The 24,641-nt window shown below is 42.7% G+C and overlaps 1 protein-coding gene across 1 annotated transcript; it reads left to right on the top strand.

Annotated features, from left to right (window-relative positions):
* Positions 1-3,696: 3,696 nt before the first annotated feature.
* On the top strand, positions 3,697-24,163 carry MAPK13 (mitogen-activated protein kinase 13). Its single transcript, XM_083509416.1, has 12 exons — positions 3,697-4,014; positions 8,745-8,874; positions 11,191-11,249; positions 11,732-11,840; positions 12,530-12,559; positions 15,592-15,639; positions 16,487-16,601; positions 18,081-18,152; positions 19,334-19,413; positions 20,078-20,156; positions 22,382-22,558; positions 23,852-24,163. The coding sequence occupies exons 1-12, from the start codon at positions 3,896-3,898 to the stop codon at positions 23,929-23,931; spliced, it is 1,098 nt and encodes a 365-aa protein (XP_083365542.1). The 5' UTR covers positions 3,697-3,895; the 3' UTR covers positions 23,932-24,163.
* The last annotated feature ends 478 nt before the right edge of the window (positions 24,164-24,641 follow it).

Here is a 24,641-nt window from a genome sequence, read left to right as displayed (position 1 = left end):
TTCAGAGCATTTACAAAGATCTCAAATATGCATACAAAAAGACAGTGTTGTAAAAGAGAGCCATATGTAATATGGCTAGGTCTTCAAAGTACTCCTACATTGTCTAGCAGAGCCCAGACAGAATGAGATTTGCCCATCTGCTGTGGCATAATTTGTAGATAATCATAAAGGGACCCCTGACCGTTAGGTCCAGTCGCGGACGACTCTGGGATTGCAGCACTCATCTTGCTTTACTGGCTGAGGGAGCCGGCGTACAGCTTCCGGGTCATGTGGCCAGCATGACTAAGCCGCTTCTGGCAAACCAGAGCAGCGCACAGAAATGCAGTTTACCTTCCCATCGGAGTGGTACCTATTTATCTACTTGCACTACCTATTTATCTACTTGCAGGGACCAAGCAACGGGAGCTCACCTTCTGATCGGCAAGCCCTAGGCTCTGTGGTTTAGACCACAGCACCACCCGCGTCCCAATTTGTAGATACTCACTGTAATAGCACTCTTGCAGCCTTCTAAAATGTTTGATGTACCCTGGCTAATTTGAGCGCAAGGTGTCTCCCTGAGCAAAGGGATGAAAGCAATTCACAAGCATGACAAACTTGTCCATAATCACCATTCCCTGCATGAGCCTATTAGCCACAGATCCACATTTTTTCACTGTGATCAACCCTCTGACCGCTCATAATGCAATAATGCATTCATTTATCCAGCTAATTACAAGCGCCTGCAATCAGCATGTGATGATGTGATCAAGGGAATGGGAATGGCTCGTGGTAAGTAACTCCAGTAATTACCCAACCATAGTTGCCAAGCAGGGAGGCAACAAGCCAATCAGCTGGTTAGTTGTCCATCCAATTATGGTTATCATTTACTTGAAAAATATGAAGTCTCCCTCCGTCTCCATCCTACAGGGGAACTCCTAGAAGGTGAAACTAGAGCTGTAATCCACTGACTGGACTATGAAGTGAGCTATAGAATTGTTCCTGGATAACTGGTGTAAATGAACTCTGTTTGCAATCATCTTTCAGCTCCCTCCTGCTTATTTACACATGACTGTTGGGTGAAACTAATGATTAACTTTGTAGGCAGCTGCTAGTTGTACCACAGGCAGGTGATTTATCATCTTAGACCTACAAGTGGTTCTATTGCTAACTATCTTTGTCCTACTCCCCAGCCCGCCCACTGAAAGTCAGCACTTCTTCATTGTCTGGAAATGAGATCCATAACTTACAAAGCTGCACGCTGATCAGACAAAAGATATTTAAGAATATAAGAGCCCTGCTGGATCAAACCATGGGTTCATCTAGGCCATGGGTAGGCAAACTAAGGCCCGGGGGCCGGATCCAGCCCAATCACCTTCTAAATCTGGCCCGCGTACGGTCCGGGAATCAGCGTGTTTTTACATGATTAGAATGTCTCCTTTTATTTAAAATGCATCTCTGGGTTATTTGTGGGGCATAGGAATTCGTTCATTTATTTTTTTCAAAATACAGTCCCCCCCCCCCGCAAGGTCTGAGGGACAGTGGACCGGCCCCCTGCTAAAAAAGTTTGCTGACCCCTGATCTAGGCCAGAGGTGGTGAATCTTTTTCATTCTTCGAGGCATAGTCACCATTGCCCACCCATACCTTTTCAAGGAGTGCTTGCCAGTGATGGGTGTGGATAAATCCAAAAGAATGTGACTGCCCAACACACTCTAAAGTGCACACATTGCCACTCACCACGCACATGCATCTCTCTAAACACACCAGTGCTTTGTTTTCTGGTGGTACTCATTGGCACACAGTGCCAGCAGCTTAAAAATTAAATAAAATCTTGGCTTCTAAATCGAGCGTGTGAGGAGGGTGTGCCTTTTCTCCCATGCCCATGGTGGCAAGCCCCTTGGCATTGCCAGCTCCAGTGGCACCACTTCACCCTCCTCCTATGGCGGCACAGCTGTAGAAAGCTGCTGGGCTGCCACTGCACCCACCGCCGCTATTCAGCCAGCTCAGCAGGAAGCAGGTGGGCTGGGTTTATGGAGGCAGTGGCAGCCTTGCAGGACTCTGGCTTCCTTAAAGGCCTTGCAGATGGCATTGAGGCAGAAGGCCACACCTCCTGTCAGGGAGGAGCCCAGCTCTGGGTGCTCGGCAAACACTCGCCCCACACCGAGCCCAGCTTGCAGCACGGCCTGCCCAATAGCAGCTGCAGCCAGTTTGGCTGAGAAGGGTACTTCATTGTGAGTAACAGCACACACACACACACACACACACACACACAGAGAGAGAGAGAGAGGGGGGGGATAAACAAAGCACTGCATACAGCCCACATTTACATCTTAGCTACAGACCACATGCCTCTCCTATTCTCTCACAAACACACTTCTCACACACTCACCCTTCTTGACAGCAGTGGTGAACACTTGTCCAGATAATTCGCCACACCACCAGCACTTTTCATTGAGAGCTGCAATAGTGGCAGCTTTGCCAAACCTTTGCCCAGAGGACAGGAAGAAAGAGAACCAATCTCTCCCAAATAGTGCATGGGCCCACCAGGAACTAGGAAGATAGCTCAGTGTTGCAGGAGCACTTGACAATGAGGATGCAGCAATTAGCAGGCCAAGGACAGGGCTGTGGCTGCTGGCACCATCAATAAAAATTCTGAACTTGGTGGGGGACAAGCACAACAACCCAAGCTCAACCGGTGTTTAATGCAATTTAGTTTGTTGTTGTTTTTTTAAAAAAAGAAATGTCCCACCAATTTGCCAAATCCTGGTGGGTCTTGAACAGCCAAGGTAAGAACACTTGGTGGCTGGATATGGACAATGGGATGCAGGTGAGCCACCCATGATATAGATTCTGTTTCACACAGTGATGCCTCTAGAAAGATATGGTTACAATAACCCCCCACTATTGCTGCTACCCAAACGTTTGAGAAGAGCATCACTTTAAAGGCAATAATTATCAGCTCACCAATGTTCGTCTTGTTTCTGAAACCTTTCATCTTAAAATGCAGGATATGGCCTTTCGGTTTTGCCTCTGAATGTTTCCAATGAGATAGCCAACATTTTCAATAGCATTTTGTGCAACTATAGCTCTATGCTTCCTTTATGCTTCCTCACCAATTGAAGGAAGCCATGGGATAGACAAGCCTTTTACATGAAGCCCTTTTCGCCAGTCTGCATCAGTACTGGAACTGTTTTGATCTGTTTTCATTTTTTATATCTGGAACCACTTTTAATTGTTATATATGTGTGCATGATTCTGCTTTAAAAAACCAACAACCAACAACAACACTTTTTTTTACAGTTGTATCAGTTTTAATTGTGTGTAAGTGTTCATTTTATTGTTGTAACCCACTCTGTGCTCTTATTGTGAAGGGCAGTTAAGAAATACACGCCCCCCCTCCATTTTATATAAATGGCAGCTGGAGTCAAGCAGCTGGAATTTTGACGGCTGTTCTAAGATCTGATTATTCCTTTGCATCAATAATTTTCCAGCCAAGGACAAAGTCTAATCTACACCATGCCTTCTCTAGCTCTTTCTCTCCCTCCCTTTTATCCTTTATGGAAACTGGCAATCAGGGACACGAGGGAAGTGTTTAATTGTAGCAGTAAAAGCCTAATAGCCAAAAATGGTTGTTGTCTCTGCTGCTGGCTACCTTTAAGGTAGAAAAGGTGAGTCCTCTGAAAGTACCGGGAAAGAGGTGTGTCTAATTTGAAACCTGATGCCTCCTTCCTGGGCTGGTGTGTGGGCAGAGGAGGAGGGAAATGTAGCTCATTGAGCACAACAATAGCAGCTGAGACGGAAACCCACAGGTATTCCTTTTCCTAGAGGAGCTTTCAAGGTGGGGAGGTTCCGGATTTGGCTCTCAATCTCCTCTTGGGGCCCTGAGCACTGGAGGGTTCCACTCCAGACACACAGGAGATGAGCTTCCCCAGGAGAAGAGGCTTCTACAAGCAAGAAATAAACAAGACCGTCTGGGAGCTTCCTAGGAGATATACTTCTCTCAGCCCCGTGGGCTCTGGAGCTTATGGCTCTGTCTGGTGAGTGGCTTTTTTATGGATCCCAGGGCCCTTGGCAGATGGTGGCAGGGGGTGGGGTGGAAGAGGGAGAGAGGCTGGGGTACAGGACACTGGAAGCCTGGATTCTTGGGAGGAGTCAAGAGGAGGTCCTTCACTCTCCTCCATTATGGAGTGAAAGCGATTTGCATTTTGGTAAAGGTGCCTTGCTTCCGGCCATAGCCTGCGTCATTCCAAGTGTCAACAGATCAGCTCTAACGAGCTAGACATGTGGGGAAGGCTGCTTAATGTTCCATTGCTTCACTTCCTGCAAGGCCCCTTGTTGTTAATATTTCAGCTGTTTGATGCCTTGGTTCATAAAGCACCAGTGCAAACTCTGAGTTTCCACATCGGAGGAAGATCTTTCAGATATGGCAGGTACAGACGCATTTAGACTGCCAGCAGCTTTGCCAGTAGGGATGCATAGCCAATGACCAAGGCTGGTCCAAAGACATTTTGCTGCCTGAGGGGAAACAGCAAATGGTGCCCACTTGCCCACCCAGCACCACCTTCAAGGTGCATAGCGCCCCTGAGCAGACACAGAACTGGCATGTTTTATTTCAGACCAGGAAGTAGACCAAATATAGTCGACCAAATGTAATCTACATCAGCCTATACAGTGGCTGGTTGTTCTCCAGATACTTTGGACAGCAACACACATGCTGCCCAGTGGTTAGGAATGATGGGAGTTATAGCCCAAAAGTGTTAGAGGGAATCCAGTTATCAAAGGCTGATCTATGTTGCTAGGCCACTCACCTCAAATTCTTATATGACCAAAAATATGCCACCCATTCCAAATACCAAAGAACTGAGACAGGGCCAAAACTACCAACTAAAATGGTATGGCAGGCAAAATTATTTGACTATGTAGAATTGGCAAAGATGTTAAACCAAAAGTTTAACAAAGAATGGGATATATACAGATTATATTTAAAAGAACATTTTTCAAATATGAAATCTTTGACATGTTTTGATTAACTTTTGCAATGTCATACGCTACAAAGATTATAGATGATTTATAAGTTAAATGTGATACAATATGCAGTCAACAAGGAAACGAAGGACCCATGCCAAGGAAGACGGAAGTCTCAACGTATGGAAGAACTTTATTTTATATGTAACATTTTCTTTGTATTTGATATGTTTTTTTTTTGTTTTTTGTTTTTTTGTAGTGAGCGGATGCAATATTTAAAACCGATAAAGATTAAATTGCGGGGGGGGGGGGGGCAGAAACTGAATATTTGTTTCAGGGCAGTTAGATGACTCTAAAAGAGGATTAGACAAATTTATGGAGGATAAAGTCATCAGTGGCTACTAACCTTTATGGCTCTGTTCTCCCTCCACTGTCAGAGGCATCTTGCTGGCTACTGTGAGAACATCATGCAGGACAAGATGAACCACTGGCCTGATGCAGTAGGCTCTTCTTACAGTCTTATGTACCGTATTTTTCGCTCTATAACACGCACCCGACCATAACACGCACATAGTTTTTAGAGGAGGAAAATCCGTAGGCATGCCACTCGTAGGCATTCCCTCCATAACACGCACAGACATTTCCCCTTACTTTTTAGGAGGAAAAAAGTGAATGTTATGGTGCAAAAAATACGGTATATGCTTATGTATGTTCATGTGTATGTATATGAATATATATACTACTAGTTTATGCATGCATTTTTGTGCTGCTGCCCTTGACCCTTTGTCATTTGAGGCAACTGCCTCACTTTGCCTAATGGTAGGGAGCATATTAAAAACCATGCCAGACAATTAGAATGCAGGCATTTTATGATGATTTACCCCCAGAACTTTGAGCAGGACAGAACTTGCAGTCAGTAAAGAATGGTGTAAAGTCAGACTCTTTCCATGTTACTTATTTGAAAGGTGGGCACATAAGATAGCCAGAGCATATAGAAAAATATAAAACAAATACAGTGGTACCTCGTGTTATGAACTTAATTCGTTCCAGAGGTCTGTTCTTAACCTGAAACCTTTCTTAACCTGAGGTGCACTTTCACGAATGGGGCCTTCCACTGTTGCTGTGCTACTGGTGCACAATTGCCGTTCTCATCCTGGGGCAAAGTTCGCAACCCGAGGTACTGCTTCCGGGTTAGTGGAGTTCATAACCCGAAGCGTTTGTAACCCGAGGTGTTTGTAACCCGAGGTACCACTGTACATGTTTGGAAATATGCATCGTGCAGGTTAGGGAGCCAGATTTGGTGGTGGCTTCAAGGCAAGCGTACCTCCCATACCCTTGAATGGGTCCTGAGACATAAATCCTCCATTAAGTTTTTAACCCTTGCTGGATCCAGGACCCCAAGAATCACAAGGGACTCAGACATCATGCAGGCTAGCCCCCAAACTCACAACAATATTGTTGCCATCAGCAAATTGGGGAAGGGTTTTTTTTAAAAAAATGAGACTGAAAAGGTTTAGGCACTAAAAGGAATACAAGATGTGTCTGCTGGATCAGGCCATTCCAGTCCCAATGGCCCATGTAGCCTAGCATTCTGTTGTCACAGTGGCTGACCAGATGCCTGTGGCGAAACCACATGCTGGACCAAACACAAGAGCACTCTCTCAAAGCAGCTGGTATCCAAAGGCACAATGGCTTTGACAGCAGAGGCAGAACATGTTTAAAATATCAGAGCAGGCTGCTGAAAAGGACAGATTTCTTGGAGCTCAGCTGCTGCTACAACTTCCTAGAGCCCAAGAATGCCTGCAAAGGACAGCCACCCTTTTATCACATATACTCATCAGGTGGAATGAATTTGTGTGTGGTATTTTTGCATTTCTGCTGTGTTGGTTAATAAGCAGGCTAGAACCAAGGGTGGATTCATGGTATTTGCATAACGATAGCAATTGCCACATGATAACCTAGTAATCGTGTGCTGACTTGCTCTGAGCAACGTCTGGTGCCATATTTTGCAGGCACAGGACAATTCTACAGGCTGCATACACACAAAAAAGCATTGAATGTATAGACTCAGATTGCTTATAGGCGATTGTCTGTGCTGATTAAAAATTAAAAGGGCGTGATATTAAAACCTTTGTAACTCAGGTTCCAAGTCTACTTAGACATGAGGATTGCTGAGTACAAAATGGATGAGTCCCAAGTAGCATTTCTACTGTGAGGGCTGAGCAATCCAAACTGAATGAAATAGCACAACTCCCAGGCCACCTTATTCTGGAGAGGATAACCCCCCCCCCCTTGCCTCGCTCTGGAGTATCTTTTGGGGGATGGACTGGCAGCAGTGGTTATGGAACTGTAGCCTCAACCAAGTGACTTTACTCTAGCACTTAGCTGCAAGATTGTGAAAAGTATGACATCAGCCTTCAGGAATGGTTTATTAAATGAAGAATGAGTTTATTGCATAGGATAGAGCACGACTGGCTCATTGGCTGATTGAATCCTTCCTGCATTTGGGGGACAATAATTAGTTGACATAGGGACGCGGGTGGTGCTGTGGGTTAAACCACAGAGCCTAGAACTTGCCGATCAGAAGGTCGGCGGTTCGAATCCCCGCGACGGGGTGAGCTCCCGTTGCTCGGTCCCTGCTCCTGCCCTCCTAGCAGTTCGAAAGCACGTCAAAGTGCAAGTAGATAAATAGGTACCGCTCCAGCGGGAAGGTAAATGGCATTTCTGTGTGCTGCTCTGGTTCGCCAGAAGTGGCTTAGTCATTCTGGCCACATGACCTGGAAGCTGTCTGCGGACAAACACTAGCTCCCTCGGCCAATAAAGCGAGATGAGCGCTGCAACCCCAGAGTCGGTCACGACTGGACCTTACTAATTAGTTGACATGGAACATTGTTGGAATATCTCTTTTTCCCATACTCATTCACATATTGCTTTTTAAAAAAAAACACTTTTCAGTCTTTTTCTTTTTCTTAAAATTCTTAAAATTTCTTAAAATTGTATCCCAACTTTTCCACTGATAGATTGCCAAGATAGTTAATGATAATAGATGATTATGATAAATAAAGATACAGAATAACAATAAAAACATTGGAACCAGAGCAGAGGATACAAACACTTCAATAAAAATGCACATACAATGTGCACATGAACTTTCAGAGACAAAGATGGGTTACTTTGTTATATTGAAAACAGAAAAAGTGTCCCATGGCATCTTACAGACCAGCAGATTTATTGTGGCATAAGCTTTTGAGATGCATGAAATGTTATCCTCAGCTGACAGATACTGGCACACAATCCTAAACCCACTTTATAGAGATTGGGAAGAAAATTGATGTGGTTTGCATAATAATGCAAATCTACTTAAAATCCACACTTCTTGCAGCAATACTCAAAGCTGAAATGCAGCTGTTCTTCAAAATTCACACTTCTGTAAATTTTAGAGTGTGGTCCTCTAACCAAAGAAAGCGTACAAAAATGCATGTTTTAGTGAAAATAAAATAAAATATGTACTAGAGAAAATTGTTTGCATAAAAGTTTGTGATAGTGGCAATGGCTTACAAAAATGTGTTTAATATGAGAAATGTCCACTAAATTGCTGGTGAATTTTTATGAGGACTTAAAAAAACCCACCAAAATTTCAGACTAATGCTGAACTGAAGAAATGAACTAAAGTTAAGTCTGGGGAAATGAGAAACCAGTACTGATGGATTTGCCCTTCCATACTTTCAAGTAAACATGTGGAAGCTCTCATAGCACTCCACCTTCATATCCTTCTGGATTTCTCCTGCCTTATTTGCCACAGCTCAGCAATAGATAAGAAGACAGGGGAGAAAGTGGCAATCAAGAAGCTCTGCCGCCCATTCCAGTCTGAGATCTTTGCCAAGCGAGCATATCGTGAACTGACACTGCTGAAGCACATGCAGCATGAGAATGTGAGTAACTCCTTCCCTTTGCTTGCTTACACACAGTTGTCTATGCCTTTCATGCACAGCCCTGGATGGAAGATGGAATTGAATATTGGAATCTATCTCCACCCAAGTTTTGATAGTCAAAACAAAATCTGACCAAGTATGCAGTGTCAGAATTTGCATGCCCACCAGATTTCAGCCACATTCACACCACGCATGTAAAGCAGTATCATGCTGCTTTGGACAGTCATGGATTCCCCAAAAGAATTCTGGGAGCTGTAGTTTCTCAAGGGTGCTGAGAGTTGTTAGGAGTCCCCTATTCACCAGCCAGAGCTACAATTCTCAAGAGTGGTTTAACCATCAGTCCCTCTTCACAGGAAACTCTGGACAGCCACAAGTTCTTCATCCCTGTATTAAACTTTGCTGCTGTACTAACCATGTTACTAGTTGGCAAAATCTTCATGCAGAGGCTCATAAACTGATATGCCCTAGTCCTTATAGACAATGATGATGGTAAAAGATCAAGAGCTGATGATAGGTGACATCTAATAAATCTCCACCCCTGAGCCCTTTTCCCCCCTGCTTCTCTTCCACATGTCTGATGCACTTAGTTCAAGTGGACAAAAAAGAGGAGCATGGCCTGTGCCAGTTAAATGCACTCTTCTTCAGATCTGCTTGGGATCTCTAGTACAGTCGTACCTTGGTTGACGAACACCTTAGCAGTCAAATGTTTTGGCTCCTGAACGCTGCAAACCCAGAAGTGAGTGTTCCAAACGTTCTTTTGGAAGCTGAACGTCTGATGGGGCTTCCGCAGCTTCTGATAGGCTGCAGGAAGTCGAATGTTTTGGAAGTCGAACAGACTTCCGGAACGGATTCCATTTGGCTTCCAAGGAACGACTGTATACCAAATGAAGAGGACAGGGAAATTGCAATATTCCACTTCTGGACTGCATACAATGCAGAGATGAAAATCCGCTTTCCTTCAGAATTCACACTCTGGTGCGGGCAGGGTGCAAGTTCATACTCTGTTTTCCAAAATGGTAAACATTGGCAATCAGCTATGCTGGTGATATTCTAATCATGTGAGTAACTCCTGTTTTCTCAGCTTCAGGAAATTTTTGGCTGTTGGGCATGTTCCAATCTCTTTTGCAAGTTTTGCAGTATTAGTATTCTAGCATCTGAAAACACACATTCTTTACTATTCCTGGCGTTAGTCCCTAGATTTGGGACTTGCATAAATACTGTACAGCATATAGTATAAAATCTGGGTTTCCACCCAATGCATGAACTGCCATTGAACCATGGCTTTGCTTCTGGTGGGGCACAGAACTCCTCTTCTACAGTGTGTCCTTAATAACATTAAATTCCTTGGCTGGACCAATGGGAGAAATTATGGAAATATGATATTAAATTCACGGCATGTTATACAATAAGAGAAAATTTTATGAAAATGGTGTACCAATGGTACTTAACTCCGGTAAAATTGGCAAAAATTTACAAATTAAAGTCGAATACCTGTTGGAGATGTAAAAAAGAAATAGGAACAATGTTTCACATGTGGTGGGAATGCCGACCTATTAAACAATTCTGGAATGAAATCTATGAAGAACTCAAAAAGATGTTTAAATTATCTTTCAGTAAAAAACCGGAGGCATTCCTTTTAGGTTTAATTACAAATGAGATCCCTGAAAATCAAAGGAAAGTATTCCTTTATGCAACAACAGCTGCCAGGATGCTTATAGCAAAAAACTGGAAAGGGAGAAAAATTCCATCAGTGAAAGATTGGCAAGTTAAATTATGTGAATACATAAATCTGGCAAGACTCACAGCTTACATAAGGGGACAATCGAACCAGAAATTATTAAAAGAATGGGGTTGTGCCAGAGAGTATATGAAAAAACATTGTTCTGGAGTTAGTATATTGGTATGTAATGAATGATGCTTTACAGGGTTAAAGAAAAAGAAAAATGGTGTAAAAAAAAAAAAGTACCAAGGTGGATGTAATCTAATTAGACACAACAATACAGTAAGAGTAAATTTTTTGAGGTCTTAGAACAAAGGAAGGAAGTCAATTTGTGTTTATGTATGTAATGATATGGTTTTTTTCTGTAGATGTGTGCTTTTTCGTTTTTGTTTAGTTTAGTTTTGTTTCCTTTGTTGTTTTTTTCCCTTTCCCCTTTCCCTTTTCTGTCCCCCCCCCCCCCTATATGTTCCGGGGATTTTTGTTTGTACAGTATTATTTTGGATTCAATGTTTGTAATTTTTGTTATGATTCTGCATTGAAAATAAAAAAATTCAAAAAAACAACAACATTAAATTCCGTGTCCCCTTTTACTGCAGGTCATTGGGTTACTTGATGTCTTCACTTCAGCTATGACCTTTGACGGATTCCAAGACTTGTAAGTTTGTACTTCCTTCCATAAAATGCTGCAAAGTTCTACTGTAGGATTTGCTTCTGGTACAGTGTGTTAGTCTGTTGCCTGGTACTACAAAAATCAGCTGAATTCAGCCTGATTCCATTCCTCCTGAAGTCAGCGACTGAATCTAAACTATTGCTTGTGTATACTCTGAAAAGAAGCCAGTGTGTACTAATTTCCATAGTTTATATACAAGTTGCAGAATTCAGCTTTTTCTGGGCGCAGAATGTTATTTCTTCATTGCTGTTTTTATTTTATTTAAAAGCATATATAAACCACTTAATGTTTTAAAAATACTAAAGTAGTATTAAAAATAGAATATGTGGCACTCCTGTCTTTCTCACTGTGATCAATGTTGCCATTTCTGATCCTGAAATAGAGGATAGTTCTCAGAAATGCAATGTCTTAGTATGTCAGTGACAGTCTTCCTTTGAGATTCAGGGAATTGTTTTACTGTCTTCTAGCTACCTGGTGATGCCATACATGCGGACAGATTTACAAAAGATAATGGGACATCAGTTCAGTGAAGAGAAGATTCAGTATCTAATCTACCAGGTGTTGAAAGGGTTGAAGGTAAGCGTTTGGAAAAAACAGAGTAGGAATTTGATCCTGCTGAATTTTCCTTCATGTCTCTCTTCTGGTCTAAAAAGTAGATTCTGATATACTGGACAAACTAGCTTGCAAGTTCCTACATTTATAAAATGAATGCCTTTACAAGTCTGCTCATTATAAGAATTCATAACCTTTCAGTCTCCCCATGTTCTAGCTGATAACTTAGCAAGTGGAATAAGGTACATGGGTTATTGTTTTTTAGGACATAGAGGTTGGTAGGATGTGTGATTATAAGAGGCTTAGTGGAAGTCTAGTATATAGCAGCTGAGTTTCTTAGCTTTTTAGCTCACCATTTCAGTTTGGCAGAAACTATGCAGACTGCTTTGATTTTTCTCAGAGCCACTGGGGGCAACTTAATTCTCATCTAAATTGTAAGTCAGCGATGGAAAACTTGTGGCCGTCTAAATGTTTCTGGGCTACAACTCCCATCCTTCCAGACTTTGATCACTGGTCATGCTGGTTAAGGCTGATGTCCAAATAACCTATGGAGACCGACTTGGTTGGCCATCACTGTTATACGAGTACAGCAAGGGACATTTTCCGTTACACAAGATCCTGACAGATGATTGACTGTTGGGGGTTGGCTGGGAAAATACTTGTTCACAAATGACCAAACAGACGTTTGTGTGTTTTCTCTTTTTTAATTGCAGTATATTCATTCCGCTGGAATCATTCACAGGGTATGTGTCCCTTAACTTTCTTTAAAGCTGTTTCCCTTACAACTTACAGTGCATTCTCCTCCACGTGATACCTTTTCTGCCCTCAACCTTTTCAAATTCTCTTTTGATCTATGTTCTTGCTCAAAACACCAGCGAGTCCCTATTCATATGCCAAAGACTACCAAATGATACCTAATGATATCTGCCTGCCTCTACCAGGGACATTATCCTTTGTCCATAGAAGTTTCTTAGCTATGTGGAAAAGACAGTTGCTGGTTCTGCCCCAGCAGTGCGTTGCAATAAACCCGGAGCCAATACTATCATCCAGCCTGGCCACATTTGAGCTGCCACTATTCTGCCTTAAGGTGGCCTAAGGGATCACTTCAGTCCATATATCGCTGCCTGGCAACTGTACTCCTCAGATGGGGCAGTACTAAGTGTATCACATGCCCCAGAGCTGATCTTTGCTTGTACTAGAAATTGGGCTTTTAGTGTTGCAGCTCCAGCTCACTGGAATCAGTTGCCAGCCCAGATTAGACAGGCACTTCACTTCGTGACATTTAGGCACCTGCTGAGGTCACTGTTGTTTAAGGAGGCTTTCCCTGAGGTGTGACCCAGTCATTTATGGAATATTAATTGCACATCTGTCAGAATGATTTTATTGTTTTGCTTTGATGGCTTCAGGCTGTGAAGTGCTCAGCACATTTGTAAAATAAATAAAAGAGAAGGCCAGGTTCCTCCACCTTTATAAGAGTTGTGGAGAAGAGGAAACCGCAGCAGGCGTGGCTTGTTGTTTAAGCTCCTCCCACTGTGCCGCCTGAAGCAGGTTGCTCGCTTCGCCCTGCTGTGTTGCAGGGTGGCATTTTTCTGCCACTTAGCTGCACTTTCTTCAGCTCTTACCTCACATACTCCAAGGGCAAGTCCTGGACACAGAGCTGTGAGGGCCTCTAGTTCCTCCCTCGAAAAATATTTTGGAAACTGCCTGAGGAAAATGCATTGCATATCACCTGAAAATACATCACTACACAGAGCCTCTTCCACACCCTGACGCCAGCTTTCAACACAGAATGTTTTTGAAGACAGCATCCCAAAATGCAGAGAAAAAGCAGGCATAAATTAGAGGGAAGGAGAGCCTTCTGTCACATTAAACAAGGCTAGATACCTGTCTAGTTTTAAGTGTAGAACATAATCTTTTACCTCCCCCAAACCACAAAAGTACCTATGTGTCCCACATCTGGGGAGCATTTACTGAGAACATTAATAAGAGAGTGTAGGAACAGGTTTTCCATCCTTGAAAAAAAGCGAGACAGATTTTTTGTTATTAAATTTAATACAGTGGTACCTCGGGTTACAGACGCTTCAGATTACAGACTCTGCTAACCCAGAAATAGTACCTCAGGTTAAGAACTTTGCTTCAGGATGAGAACAGAAATTGTGCAGCGGTGGCGCAGTGACAGTGGGAGGCCCCATTAGCTAAAGTGGTGTCTCAGGTTAAGAACAGTTTCAGGTTAAGAACAGACCTCCAAAATGAATTAAGTTCTTAACCCGAGGTACCACTGTATATATTTTCAAGGGTTAAACATTTTTTTACAGCACAATCCTTTCCATGTTTACTCAGAGCAGAGTGGGACTAACTTCTAGGTCAGTGCATACAGGCTTGCAGCCTTATAGAACAAACTTATACTCACATTTGGCTAGAGACCAGATATATGCTTCCCCCATACGGTGGAACAGCTGCTATATCCAAAGGGTGCTCAACATGGGAAGGGAGTGGGAAAAGACACCACACAGAAAATATGAAAAGGGATGTAAAGTGATTTACAGGTTTCCATAGAACATGAAAAATGGAACAACAAACTTCCTTTTAAATCTGTATCAGCTCATATGTAAGGAAATTCTATAAAGCGAACATTATGCTGCTACCTGACCCCTGTAAAGTTAAATAGGATCGACTCTTCCATCTCAGATATGGCCAAAAGAGGACTTATTTCTTATCAGGTGGTCCTGTTCAGAGATCTACCTTTTTTAGACATAAGCCTTCAATAAAACTAGAGTGATAACACAACAATCACTAAACCATTTCCCACAAATTAGCCTCATTAAATATTTTTGATGATTCAATGAGAAATTTTTTTTGCCCAGAGACTGATGATAGTAAGATAGTAAGTAACAGCAGCTACATTAACATGAACAAAATAATTGGAAAAAGTCCCATTTGAATTTATTGTAAGTTTGTTACCAAGAAATCTGGTCAACTGCTTTGATGGAAAAATTAACACGTAAAACGAAAACATTAAGAAAAGCAAAAGAGTCAAGAGAAATATGGTATTGTTTTATTGAATTCGCTTCTAGCAAAAAAAACCTAATTTATTTCACCTTGAACTCATGGTAAATTATGGATAACTGACCTTGGCTGATGGTATTTTCTTCTTTCAGTCTGATTCTCTTCTTCTTTAGCTTTCCCTTCTTTGCTGTTGTTGTCCTGATGGTAATTTAACCTGTGCTCTTGACCTTGCATTAATTGTATGGTAACTTATCTGCAGTCTGTTATTGCTCCATTACATTTGTTAGCCCATAAAACACAATACATACACTTTAAAAAAAGAACCTCAGGAGGAAACTGGATACACAGTACGTATAGCTGCTGTGTTCACATTCAGCTGCAACAAGTCAGATCTCTTTCTTCATGCACACAATGAGAGATGGGTTGGGGCAGTTGGGTCTATTTACTTTTCACAACCTGACATTTCCCATGTTATTCTTGGTTTTGTCGCTTATCTGAAAAAGCTGTTACAATTGTAAACTGAAACATTGTACCTTGATTTTTGAAAGTGCCTAATTCATTGATTTTTATTTAAAGACAAGGGATGCCACCAACATGCCTGGAGACTCTGCCTGAGCCCAAAAATCAAGAGTCATGACAATGGGGAGACCAACATGTGGCATGGATGGAGGGAGGTGTTGCAGATCTGCATGTGCCAAGCTGGGTGGGTTTGCGGGTGTCTGTCACATTGACTTGCAGGCTTATTTCCTGGCCTTTCCGTGTTTTGCAGGATCTGAAGCCTGGTAACTTGGCAGTCAATGAAGACTGTGAACTAAAGGTAGGAATACTTTTCAAAAGTAAGAGGCATGTAGCATGTAAGATTGGTTTAATGGCGCTTTTTCTGAATCAGCAACCACATCAGATGTGTGGTTAGTTGGAAGTACATCTGACTGATTTCAGTGGAACTTACCCCAAAGATTATATAAAATTGCAGATTAGATAAAGACCCAGTTTTGAATATTTGTTTATGTATGCTGCTGAATTTGAAGCAAGAGGTTCAGAGTGCAAATCCAGGGAGATTCTGATGTAGTTTCATTTATATTCAATCTTTATTGGTTTATAATCAACATAGATATACAAAGAAAACTTAGAAAAAGAAAAACACAGCACACCATGTACAAATAAAATAATAAAGAAGAAAATAGTACAGTACATTGCAAATGCACAAAAATATTTCAGCCCCCAGTTTTAGAGTTGCACAATGGCACCTAAAATTATTCTCCATCATCGGTACTCTCTTTCACTGACAGATGGCTTTGGGATGGTAACAGGGACTTACCATGGTCCATGCCCCTGATTCATATCAGCTAGGTTTGAAAACCATTTGGAATATAGATATTGACTCAGCAAGATTCTTGAGAAATATATTTGATCTGGTTTTATGCTGCCAGCTTAAAAAATAAATCCTGTTAATTCTTATGTGTGATGGAGAAGATGTTTATTATCAATAGGAATAGATTGCTTCTAGTGCAGACAGAGCTTTGTGTCCAAATGACGATGCAAAGTGTTCTGGTGGCGCAGAATAGTCCTAGAAAGGAAGAAGTCTTCCCTTTCCTGAAGGGTGAAGGGTGGTCTGTTCTGTGGTTCCTTCATTTTATCTCACTGTGTGTGTGTTTGTGCTGTAGATCTTGGACTTTGGCTTGGCAAGGCATACAGACTCTGAGATGACAGGCTATGTTGTGACTCGCTGGTACAGAGCCCCAGAAGTGATCCTGAACTGGATGCATTACAATCAGACTGGTGGGTGAAATAATTTCCTTGTTCGGCAGCTGGGGGAACTTTTCTCATTAGAATGTGGGTGTTCTTAGACGGCTTTTCATGCTCTTACGATTTCAGTAATAATAATGCCACCTGATAAAAATTAAGGAATGTTGAATGATGTTGGTTTGGAATTAAGTGGTTTCAAGCTGTAACTATGATAAAATGGTTTTCTTTTTCTTTAAGTAAGAATCTGAAGTTATAATAATTTAAGATGTTGAGATAAGGTTTTGCTGTATAAACAACTTAATCTGGGGATACAAGAAGGGGAGGTATGAGGAGGTCGGGGAAATAAGCTATAAGAAAATAGGCTGTGAAATTTATGTGTTTTTTCATATTGTTATGTTTGTTTTTTCTTTTTTGTTTGTATAAAATTGGAAACTTTAATAAATATCTTATAAAAAAAATAATGCCACTTGATAAACAAGTACAATATATTTCCCTTATACCTCCTCTCAGTGCTTTCTTTTTCTAAAAAAATGTTTAAGGGGTACTCCCATTTTGACTCAAGAAAATCACCATTTTATAGTTCAAATCAGGAAAAATCAATACAATAAATGGACAAAAGGCCACCATCAGGGGTAGCAACGGAACTAATGATTTACCGTGCTAGAGAAGAAACAATTTTTTTTTATTTTTTAAAGTTTCTTCTCCCGTTATATTCGCAAAATGTTTAGGGGTATGCGTACCCCCGCGTACCCCCAGGGAAAAAAGCACTGCCTCCTCTGGTTCAAAGATGCATCTGTTTAAAATGTGTACAAACCAGATAGCACAACCCTATATTACCTTGTGAACCGCTCTGAGACCTGCGGGCAAAGGGTAGTATACAAATTTAATAAATAAAATAATAAATAATACTGTACATGTTTACTTAGAAGTCAGCCCCACTCTGTCCAATGGTGCACATTCCTGAATAAATGTGCATATGATTGCAGCTTGAACTGATTTTCTCCCCTTATATAGCCCATGAGCTAGTGTTCTGGACCTGGAAGAGGGCAGAACAAGAGCGGAACAGGCCATAAAAAGGCCGTAATGGGGAGAGGCGGGTTCATTCGCGCTCCCCAGAGGCACGCAGAGGCCAGGAATGCAACCCACGCACAACTCAGGGGTTGACTGTGTGCCGCTATGCACTGTATTCTCAGAGAAGCTAACAAGAGTGAGTAGCTTCTTAGCCTGAGTTATGGCACATAAGCGCAGGTGTTTCTGATGCAGCTGCTTCCGCTGCTATCCCTATTAGAAAAAGCTTGTGTTGCGTTAATGTGCACTACTCATTGTCTGCAATCGTCCCTGCACACACTCCACTATTTCCTTCAAGGGAGAGGAAGTGAAAATATTCAGTAAGACCCCGGAGGAGGAATAGGACATACAAAACATTGCTGCGGGGAATTATTTATTTATTTTTAACCTAAGGGTTTTATGAGCCATTCAATCTCCTCCTCCTGTGTTTCTTCTCCTCAACAGTGGACATTTGGTCTGTTGGCTGTATCATGGCAGAAATGTTGACTGGGAAAACTCTGTTTAAGGGTAAAGACTGTATCCTTCTCTAACTATGACCTGTAGGGGTGGGTTAAATGTGTTCGTTGAGGGTGTGATGGAGGCTGATACTCTCGGTGTATGGACTAAAAATATAAATAATGGGAAATAGGAATCCTTGCGGCAGGAGGTACAGGCAACTCCCCATTTACGTGAAATCTATTTGAGCGCAACCATGCACACACACAGTGCCGGGACCCTCAAAGTGGGACCCGGAAATGGGGAGCACCCTGGAAAGTTCTCCTGGCCTGCGAGGAGATCCGTCGCAGAGCCTGAAAAGGACATCCTCCTTGGCCTCCAGGGAAGGTCTCATGAGCCAGAGGCATTGAGGGGCTTTGCTGAGGCTGCTCAGTCTTCCCACCTAACAGCTGACATGCAGGGTAGCACAGCCACCACTGCTGCTTCCCTGCACCTGAGCAGCCTCAACAAAGCTCCGCTGCCCCTCCGGCTCATGAGGTGACCCTCCCCAGAGCGCGAACAGAATGTCCTCTTCAGGCTCTGGGGAGGGTCTCCGCACAATCTGGAGGCTTGGTGGGGCTGCTCAGCTGATATGCAGGAAAGCTTCCCTGCATGTCAGCTGAACATGCCCCACTGCCCCTCCAGCTCCTCCGAATCCCACCGCTGGAGGAAGCTGATTATGTGGGGATGGGAGACAGAGCCTTCTCGGTGGTGGCACTACATTAGTGGAATTCCCTCCCTTAGGGAGGCAAGAAGCACAATCCTATTCATGTCTACTCATTTCTGAGTAGTCTCATTGAGTTCAGTTGGGCTTATAATGCATATAGCATTGTAATCAAAGTTGTGTGCTATTACTGTTATTGTTGGTGTCACTGTAAGCACCCCAAAGTAGCCATTGTACAAAAGATAATGCACAATAATGCGGTGTGTGTGTGTGTGGAATTGGGTATTTCAGATATAAGTTAAGGCTCTGAAACTCAACATATTACCCAAATGTTGTAGACTGTAGCCACCGTTACCACTATGAATCAGTAAATGGGAAAGTCTCACCATCTCTTAGTCTAGCAAGGATAAAATCAGGGTGGTGGAGGCGAACCTCTATGGAGAAAGAAAATAGAAATGCATTAATAAATAGATACATAAATGTAATTTGTGCAGGTGCTTTGACATTAAGTTCCAAAGTTTGAGCCTTTGTTTTAATAAGCCTTAACTTAGCCTGCCAGATTTAGATCAGCTGACTCAGATCTTGAAAGTGACAGGAAGCCCCGGAGAAGAATTTGTGCAAAAGCTGGAAGACAAAGCGGTAAGAAAATTGCATCAGATGCTTCACTCACTTTTGTGCTTGGCCTTGCCCACTATTAGCATACGGTCCTCAGAATGTGGGGCTTGCTCTGTTCGCCCCCATGTGGACTGGATTTTTTGCTCTCAGAGTTGCAAAGGAACTTACAGGAGACACATGCAAAGACGAAAATGCTGTATTGGAAGATCTCTACACCTGTTTGGGATGCAGTGAAACAAAGACTGGTAACCAGAACTCCTTGGGCTAATCATTTGCTGTGTGACTTAGAACACATTGTATTTCTGTACTTAAGTTTACCTAACAGTGCAGCCCTTTGCATCTTTATTCAGAGTCTCACTATGTACAGTGTGGCTTACTCCCTCGTAAGCATGTTCAGAACTGCACCAAATTACTTGCTTGAAGAAGGGAAAGATAAACAGGCAATTATTGCATAAAGGGAGCTGCTGGAATTAAGAGCAAAATAGAGGAGGCGTTAATAACTGGTAGAATTATTACTGTGTCCTATTTACAGATATGTTGGCCATTGTAAACTACTGCTCAAGTTAAAAGCTGACTGCATGTGTGAGTCTTTGGTTCCCCAACAATATAGTAACTATTTAATATTGCTCCTTACACTTTCCGGTTGTGGGGCATTTGTATGCCTGTCTGAAAGTCTTGTTTCTTTCAGGCAAAAAGCTACATCCAGTCGCTTCCCAAGATCCCTAAAATGGATTTATCTCTCCTTTTCCCCAAAGCTAATCCTTTGGGTAAGTAGACACATTTTCCCTGACTCCACAGAACCTGCATTTAATACTTCACTTTTAGTAAGGCTGGCCGAGCTAACATTTTTTTACAATAGAGGCAGTGCAACTCTGCAGTGTCTTCCAGAGAGCTGGAGTAATCATCATTTTCTGTAGTGTTTTGATGGTGATGACAAATGAAGGGGGGGAAAACCCTTAAAAATAGGGTGGTGGGATGCCAAGGACGGCAGGGCTCTGGCAATTTCAAAAGTTGTGTTGGATGGGGAAGTTCAGCAGCCAGACCATGTCATGCAAGCTACACCTTCAAGATGCAAGTTAGCGATTGCTCCAAATTGCTCTGTGCGACAAAGGCATCTTATTGTATTCCTGTCATGATTTGGGGGGCAGGATTCTACTAACAGGCTCTGCCAGCACAAGGACTTTCACTAGTGCTGCAGGGCTTCCCCCCCCTTGCCTACACACTGCCATTGACAATGGAGTGGTGCCATGAGAACCTCTGGAACCAGAGGCGGAGCTAGCTGCTCTGGCATGCACATCCTGTGCATGCGGGGGCAGGGCTAGCTGCCCCCAGGGGCGGGGCAAGCATCCCAGGTGGGTGCAGCAAGTGGAGTGTCCCGGGGGACAGCGTGGCGATATCACTCTCCCTCAGGGATGGCACCCAGGACGGGCCGCACCCACCACACACCCCTTCCTCCGCCACTGCCTGGAACAGCACCTGGGGGAGAAGAGGGCAGGTTGTTCCATCAGGCAACCAGAAATGCTTGCACTAACAGAGCAGTCTGCTTAGCACCACATTGAATTCCTCCCATAATATCAAGACAAGGAAATATTTGTGTACGTAGCTGTGAACTGGAGCTTTTGAACTCTGGAAGAGACGTGTGCGAATCGTCCTTGTTGAATTCCCCCCACTCCTTCTATGTAGGTTGCAGATGAGAAGCAGCACTGCGCTTCGAAAACGGGCTGAGAAGTAAAACGGAGAAGGAAACTGTCTTGACAGATTGGTTAACTTCTGGGTTTCCTGCCTTCCTGTTTTCCAAGCCTAGTGTAGTTTAGCTGTCTTTTTCTGCGTGCAGTTTACCTCTTTTCTGCACAATTTGAGATGAGTGAGGCTGAGAGGGAATTTAAAATGTGTAATAACTCCCTGCTGTAACGTTTTGATTATTTACCTTAACTCTCCCCACTGGTTATGTCTCCCCACCCCCACCCCATTATGCAACACTCCCCAGATATGTGATCACATGGAGAAACATCACACATGATCCAGTGGATCACAGATATAGTTAGCAGAAGAGATGGGGGAGAAATTTATTCTGTTTGCGTTTAGAGGCAAACTTACTTACTCCTCACTTTCCAAAACAATACACTAACTGAAACACAGCAATTTGTCAATACTCACACTTCTCCAAATTTTGAGTGACCGTGAACCAGTCACTGCCTCTCAGCCTCACAGCGTTGGAGATAAATAAATCACCCCACTTCACCTAAATTAAATATGGAGTAAAATGCAAGCATGATTTTTTGGGGGTGGGGTGGGGGTTGTTTGATCCAAACTACTTGGTGATGTTGTAAATCTCAGAATGGTCTGGGGGCGGGACTGATGCAGTTTCATCACTGAAACTACGTATGTCTGGGACTGTGCAATACTTTGAAGAAGAGAAGACTGAGAGCAGATATGATAGGCAAGTTGTCATATCTGAAGGGCTGTCACGTAGAAATGGCATCGAGCTTGTTTTTTTCTACTCTGGGGTAGGACCTGAACCAAGGGGTTCAAATTACAAGAAATGAGATTCTGAATGTTAAGAGTTGTACAACAGTGGAACAGAAGGTGGTGGACTTCCCTTCATTGGAAGCTTTTAAACAGAGGTTGGGTGGCCCTCAGCCAGGGATTCTTTAGCTGTAATTCCTGTGTTATAGGGGGCTGCGGTCCTTTCCTACTCTACAATTCTGTGAGTCTATGGATGGGCTACCTCTTTTGGAATATGCATTTTCTCTCCTTTCAGTGATGTATGTGACCACCATCTTCTGTGCTACTTCAGTGGGGGGTGAGATTCAATATAATAATGAAAACCATTTTTGGCTCTGTCTGATGAGCTGATGCAATCAGCCATGGGAAAGTGCCTCAGAGGCCAAGCATCCCTTTTGGTTTTCGGCACATTACTCTCTCGGGCTCATCCTAGTCTTAAGCATTATTGCCCTAATTTACCTAGCCCCGTTTCCCTCCTTTCTTGCAGCAGTGGACTTGCTTGACAAAATGTTGCAGCTGGATGTGGGAAAGCGTCTGACGGCCACCCAAGCTCTGGCTCACACTTACTTTGACCCATACAGAGACATCGAGGAAGAGACAGAGGCGCAGCACTCCTATGATGACTCCACAGAGGGCGAAAAGCTTTCAATCAATGAATGGAGAAGTAAGTTCAGCTCGATAGCTTTGCAACCATGAGTGCAAGAAGTCTCTTGGGGAAAGGTAGGCACCTTCTCCACCCTCACATGCTATCTGGAGACATCCAGCTGCCATGGAAGTCCAGCAAGCCAGACTCCCCCTCATTTATTTCACGTCCGCCTTTCAACGGGCCTCTGACTCCTTAAACAAGAGGAACCCCCGAAATTTCTGCTTAGCTTCAGACACAGGCAACAATGACAGCCAACTGCATCTCCTCATCACTGTGAGGCAGAATTCATCTCATCCACCCTTTTGTCCTTCTAGGCCTAAGGTTGTAGTATGAGGAATCAGCTTGGCATGAGGGAGGAGAGTGATCCTTGGGCTGTTGTGTCCAAAGGACACAGTCAAAATCCAAGTTCCAAATTAGAAAAGGAAGGCAGAAAGAAAAGGCAAGTAGCAGGAAATAAACAGCCTAGCCAGACTGTTAAGTTGTGGGTGAACATATCAGACGACACAGCGATTCTTCAAACAGCTCTTGTTTATTCACAGGCCAGAACAGAACAGAACTGAACTGAAGGGTTCAGCCAGCCTGCTTATATAGAGCTCCACTAGAATGCAACAGTAACCATTTTCTGTAACTATCCAATCACCGAACGTCACTTTCAGTCCCTTATTTGCATATGTGGACCTGAGTGAAAACTATCTACAGTATCCCCTTGCTGGCCCAGGGTGAGAACTTCAGTACATAACACAGACCAAAGAATATCAAAAAGGGATTATATGCCATAAACAGAATGGATCTCTCATATACATCAGACAATAGTTTTCTACAGCATCCTATTGAACTTTAAAATTATTTGAGCCAGGGCATGGGGGCAGGTGCTGGCCATGGGGAGCTGGATATGCCCGTTTGGCATCTTGTGGCATAGTGTGTTCAGCATGTAGGTCAGAAAACCAGAAAAATGTCCAACAGGATTGCAGCCTTAATGAATTTGCTATGCCAAACCTGCCTGACTCCATTCACCTATGCTTTTATGCCTTTTATCATCTTTGCAGCTATTTTCATAACACTCAAATGAATTTTTTTCCTGCTCTAAAGCAGAATTTTGAAATGCATCATTCCACATGTTCTCAGGCCTCAAGATTTATGAAAATGCCCCATTATAGAGTCTTGTATACATCTGAGTTCCTTTTATAGTCACCTTTCCCTGAGAATCTCAGAGTTTTATGTTGTAAAGTAATGCACTAAGTAACCATTAAAACGTTTTGGTGTACATAGATTGATCACAAATGCAAACATGTCTTTTGCTTCTCTTTCAAGGGCATATTTACAATGATATACTGGCATTCAGTCCAATCGCACGGAAGGACTCCAAGAGGAGAAGCGGTATGACATTGTAAGCTCTGTCCTATCTGATGCTGAGACACCTTTCCTATGAGAAAATGTACATCAATATTTTGACCCCACTAAAGAAAAAATGTCAATCAGCATGGAAAAGCCTGTGTGCGTAGAACACAAGGACAATGAGTGTATAAGGGGAGTTCCAGCTTAGCCGGAAGGCCAAAACTACACCAGGAACATCTTTCAGTGCCAAAAGTTAATATGCTTCTCATTAAAGCTCTTTGTGATAAATGGTGAGTTGCACATTTCTCTCTTTTCTTATGCATTCTGTAACTGGTTCTTCACTTAATTAAAAATGCATCTGTGGATTCCATTATTCTTTTTCATTACACCTTCTGGAGTCTTCTCAACACCCCGTTGAAAACTCTTCAGCTTCCAGCAAAACTGACAAGGGGTGGTATTCAGTACTAGTCCTACTCAGAATAGACCACTGAAGTTAATGAACACAGATAACTCTGGCTCATTGATTTCAATGGGTCTACTCTGAGTATGACTTAGTAGAAACCATCCCAATGTTTCTAGAAATAAAATAAGGCTTATGTAAGATAGTGACAATTTTTTCCTACTTCTTTGAGGGCACCACAAGGAATACAGGTGAAATATTTTGGAGCTGGAAGTGATTTCTGATTTAGGACACCTCAATTCTCATTTGCCTGATATGAGGCCACATTATTAAACGCAATGTGTCAACATTTTAAAGTGCTAACAT

The sequence above is a fragment of the Podarcis liolepis genome (genome assembly GCF_965112155.1).
Source record: "Podarcis liolepis genome assembly, chromosome: 6".
NCBI classification, from domain to species: domain Eukaryota; kingdom Metazoa; phylum Chordata; class Lepidosauria; order Squamata; family Lacertidae; genus Podarcis; species Podarcis liolepis.
The sequence above is the reverse complement of the archived record's forward strand: the minus strand, read 5'-3'. Positions and strand labels throughout refer to the sequence as shown.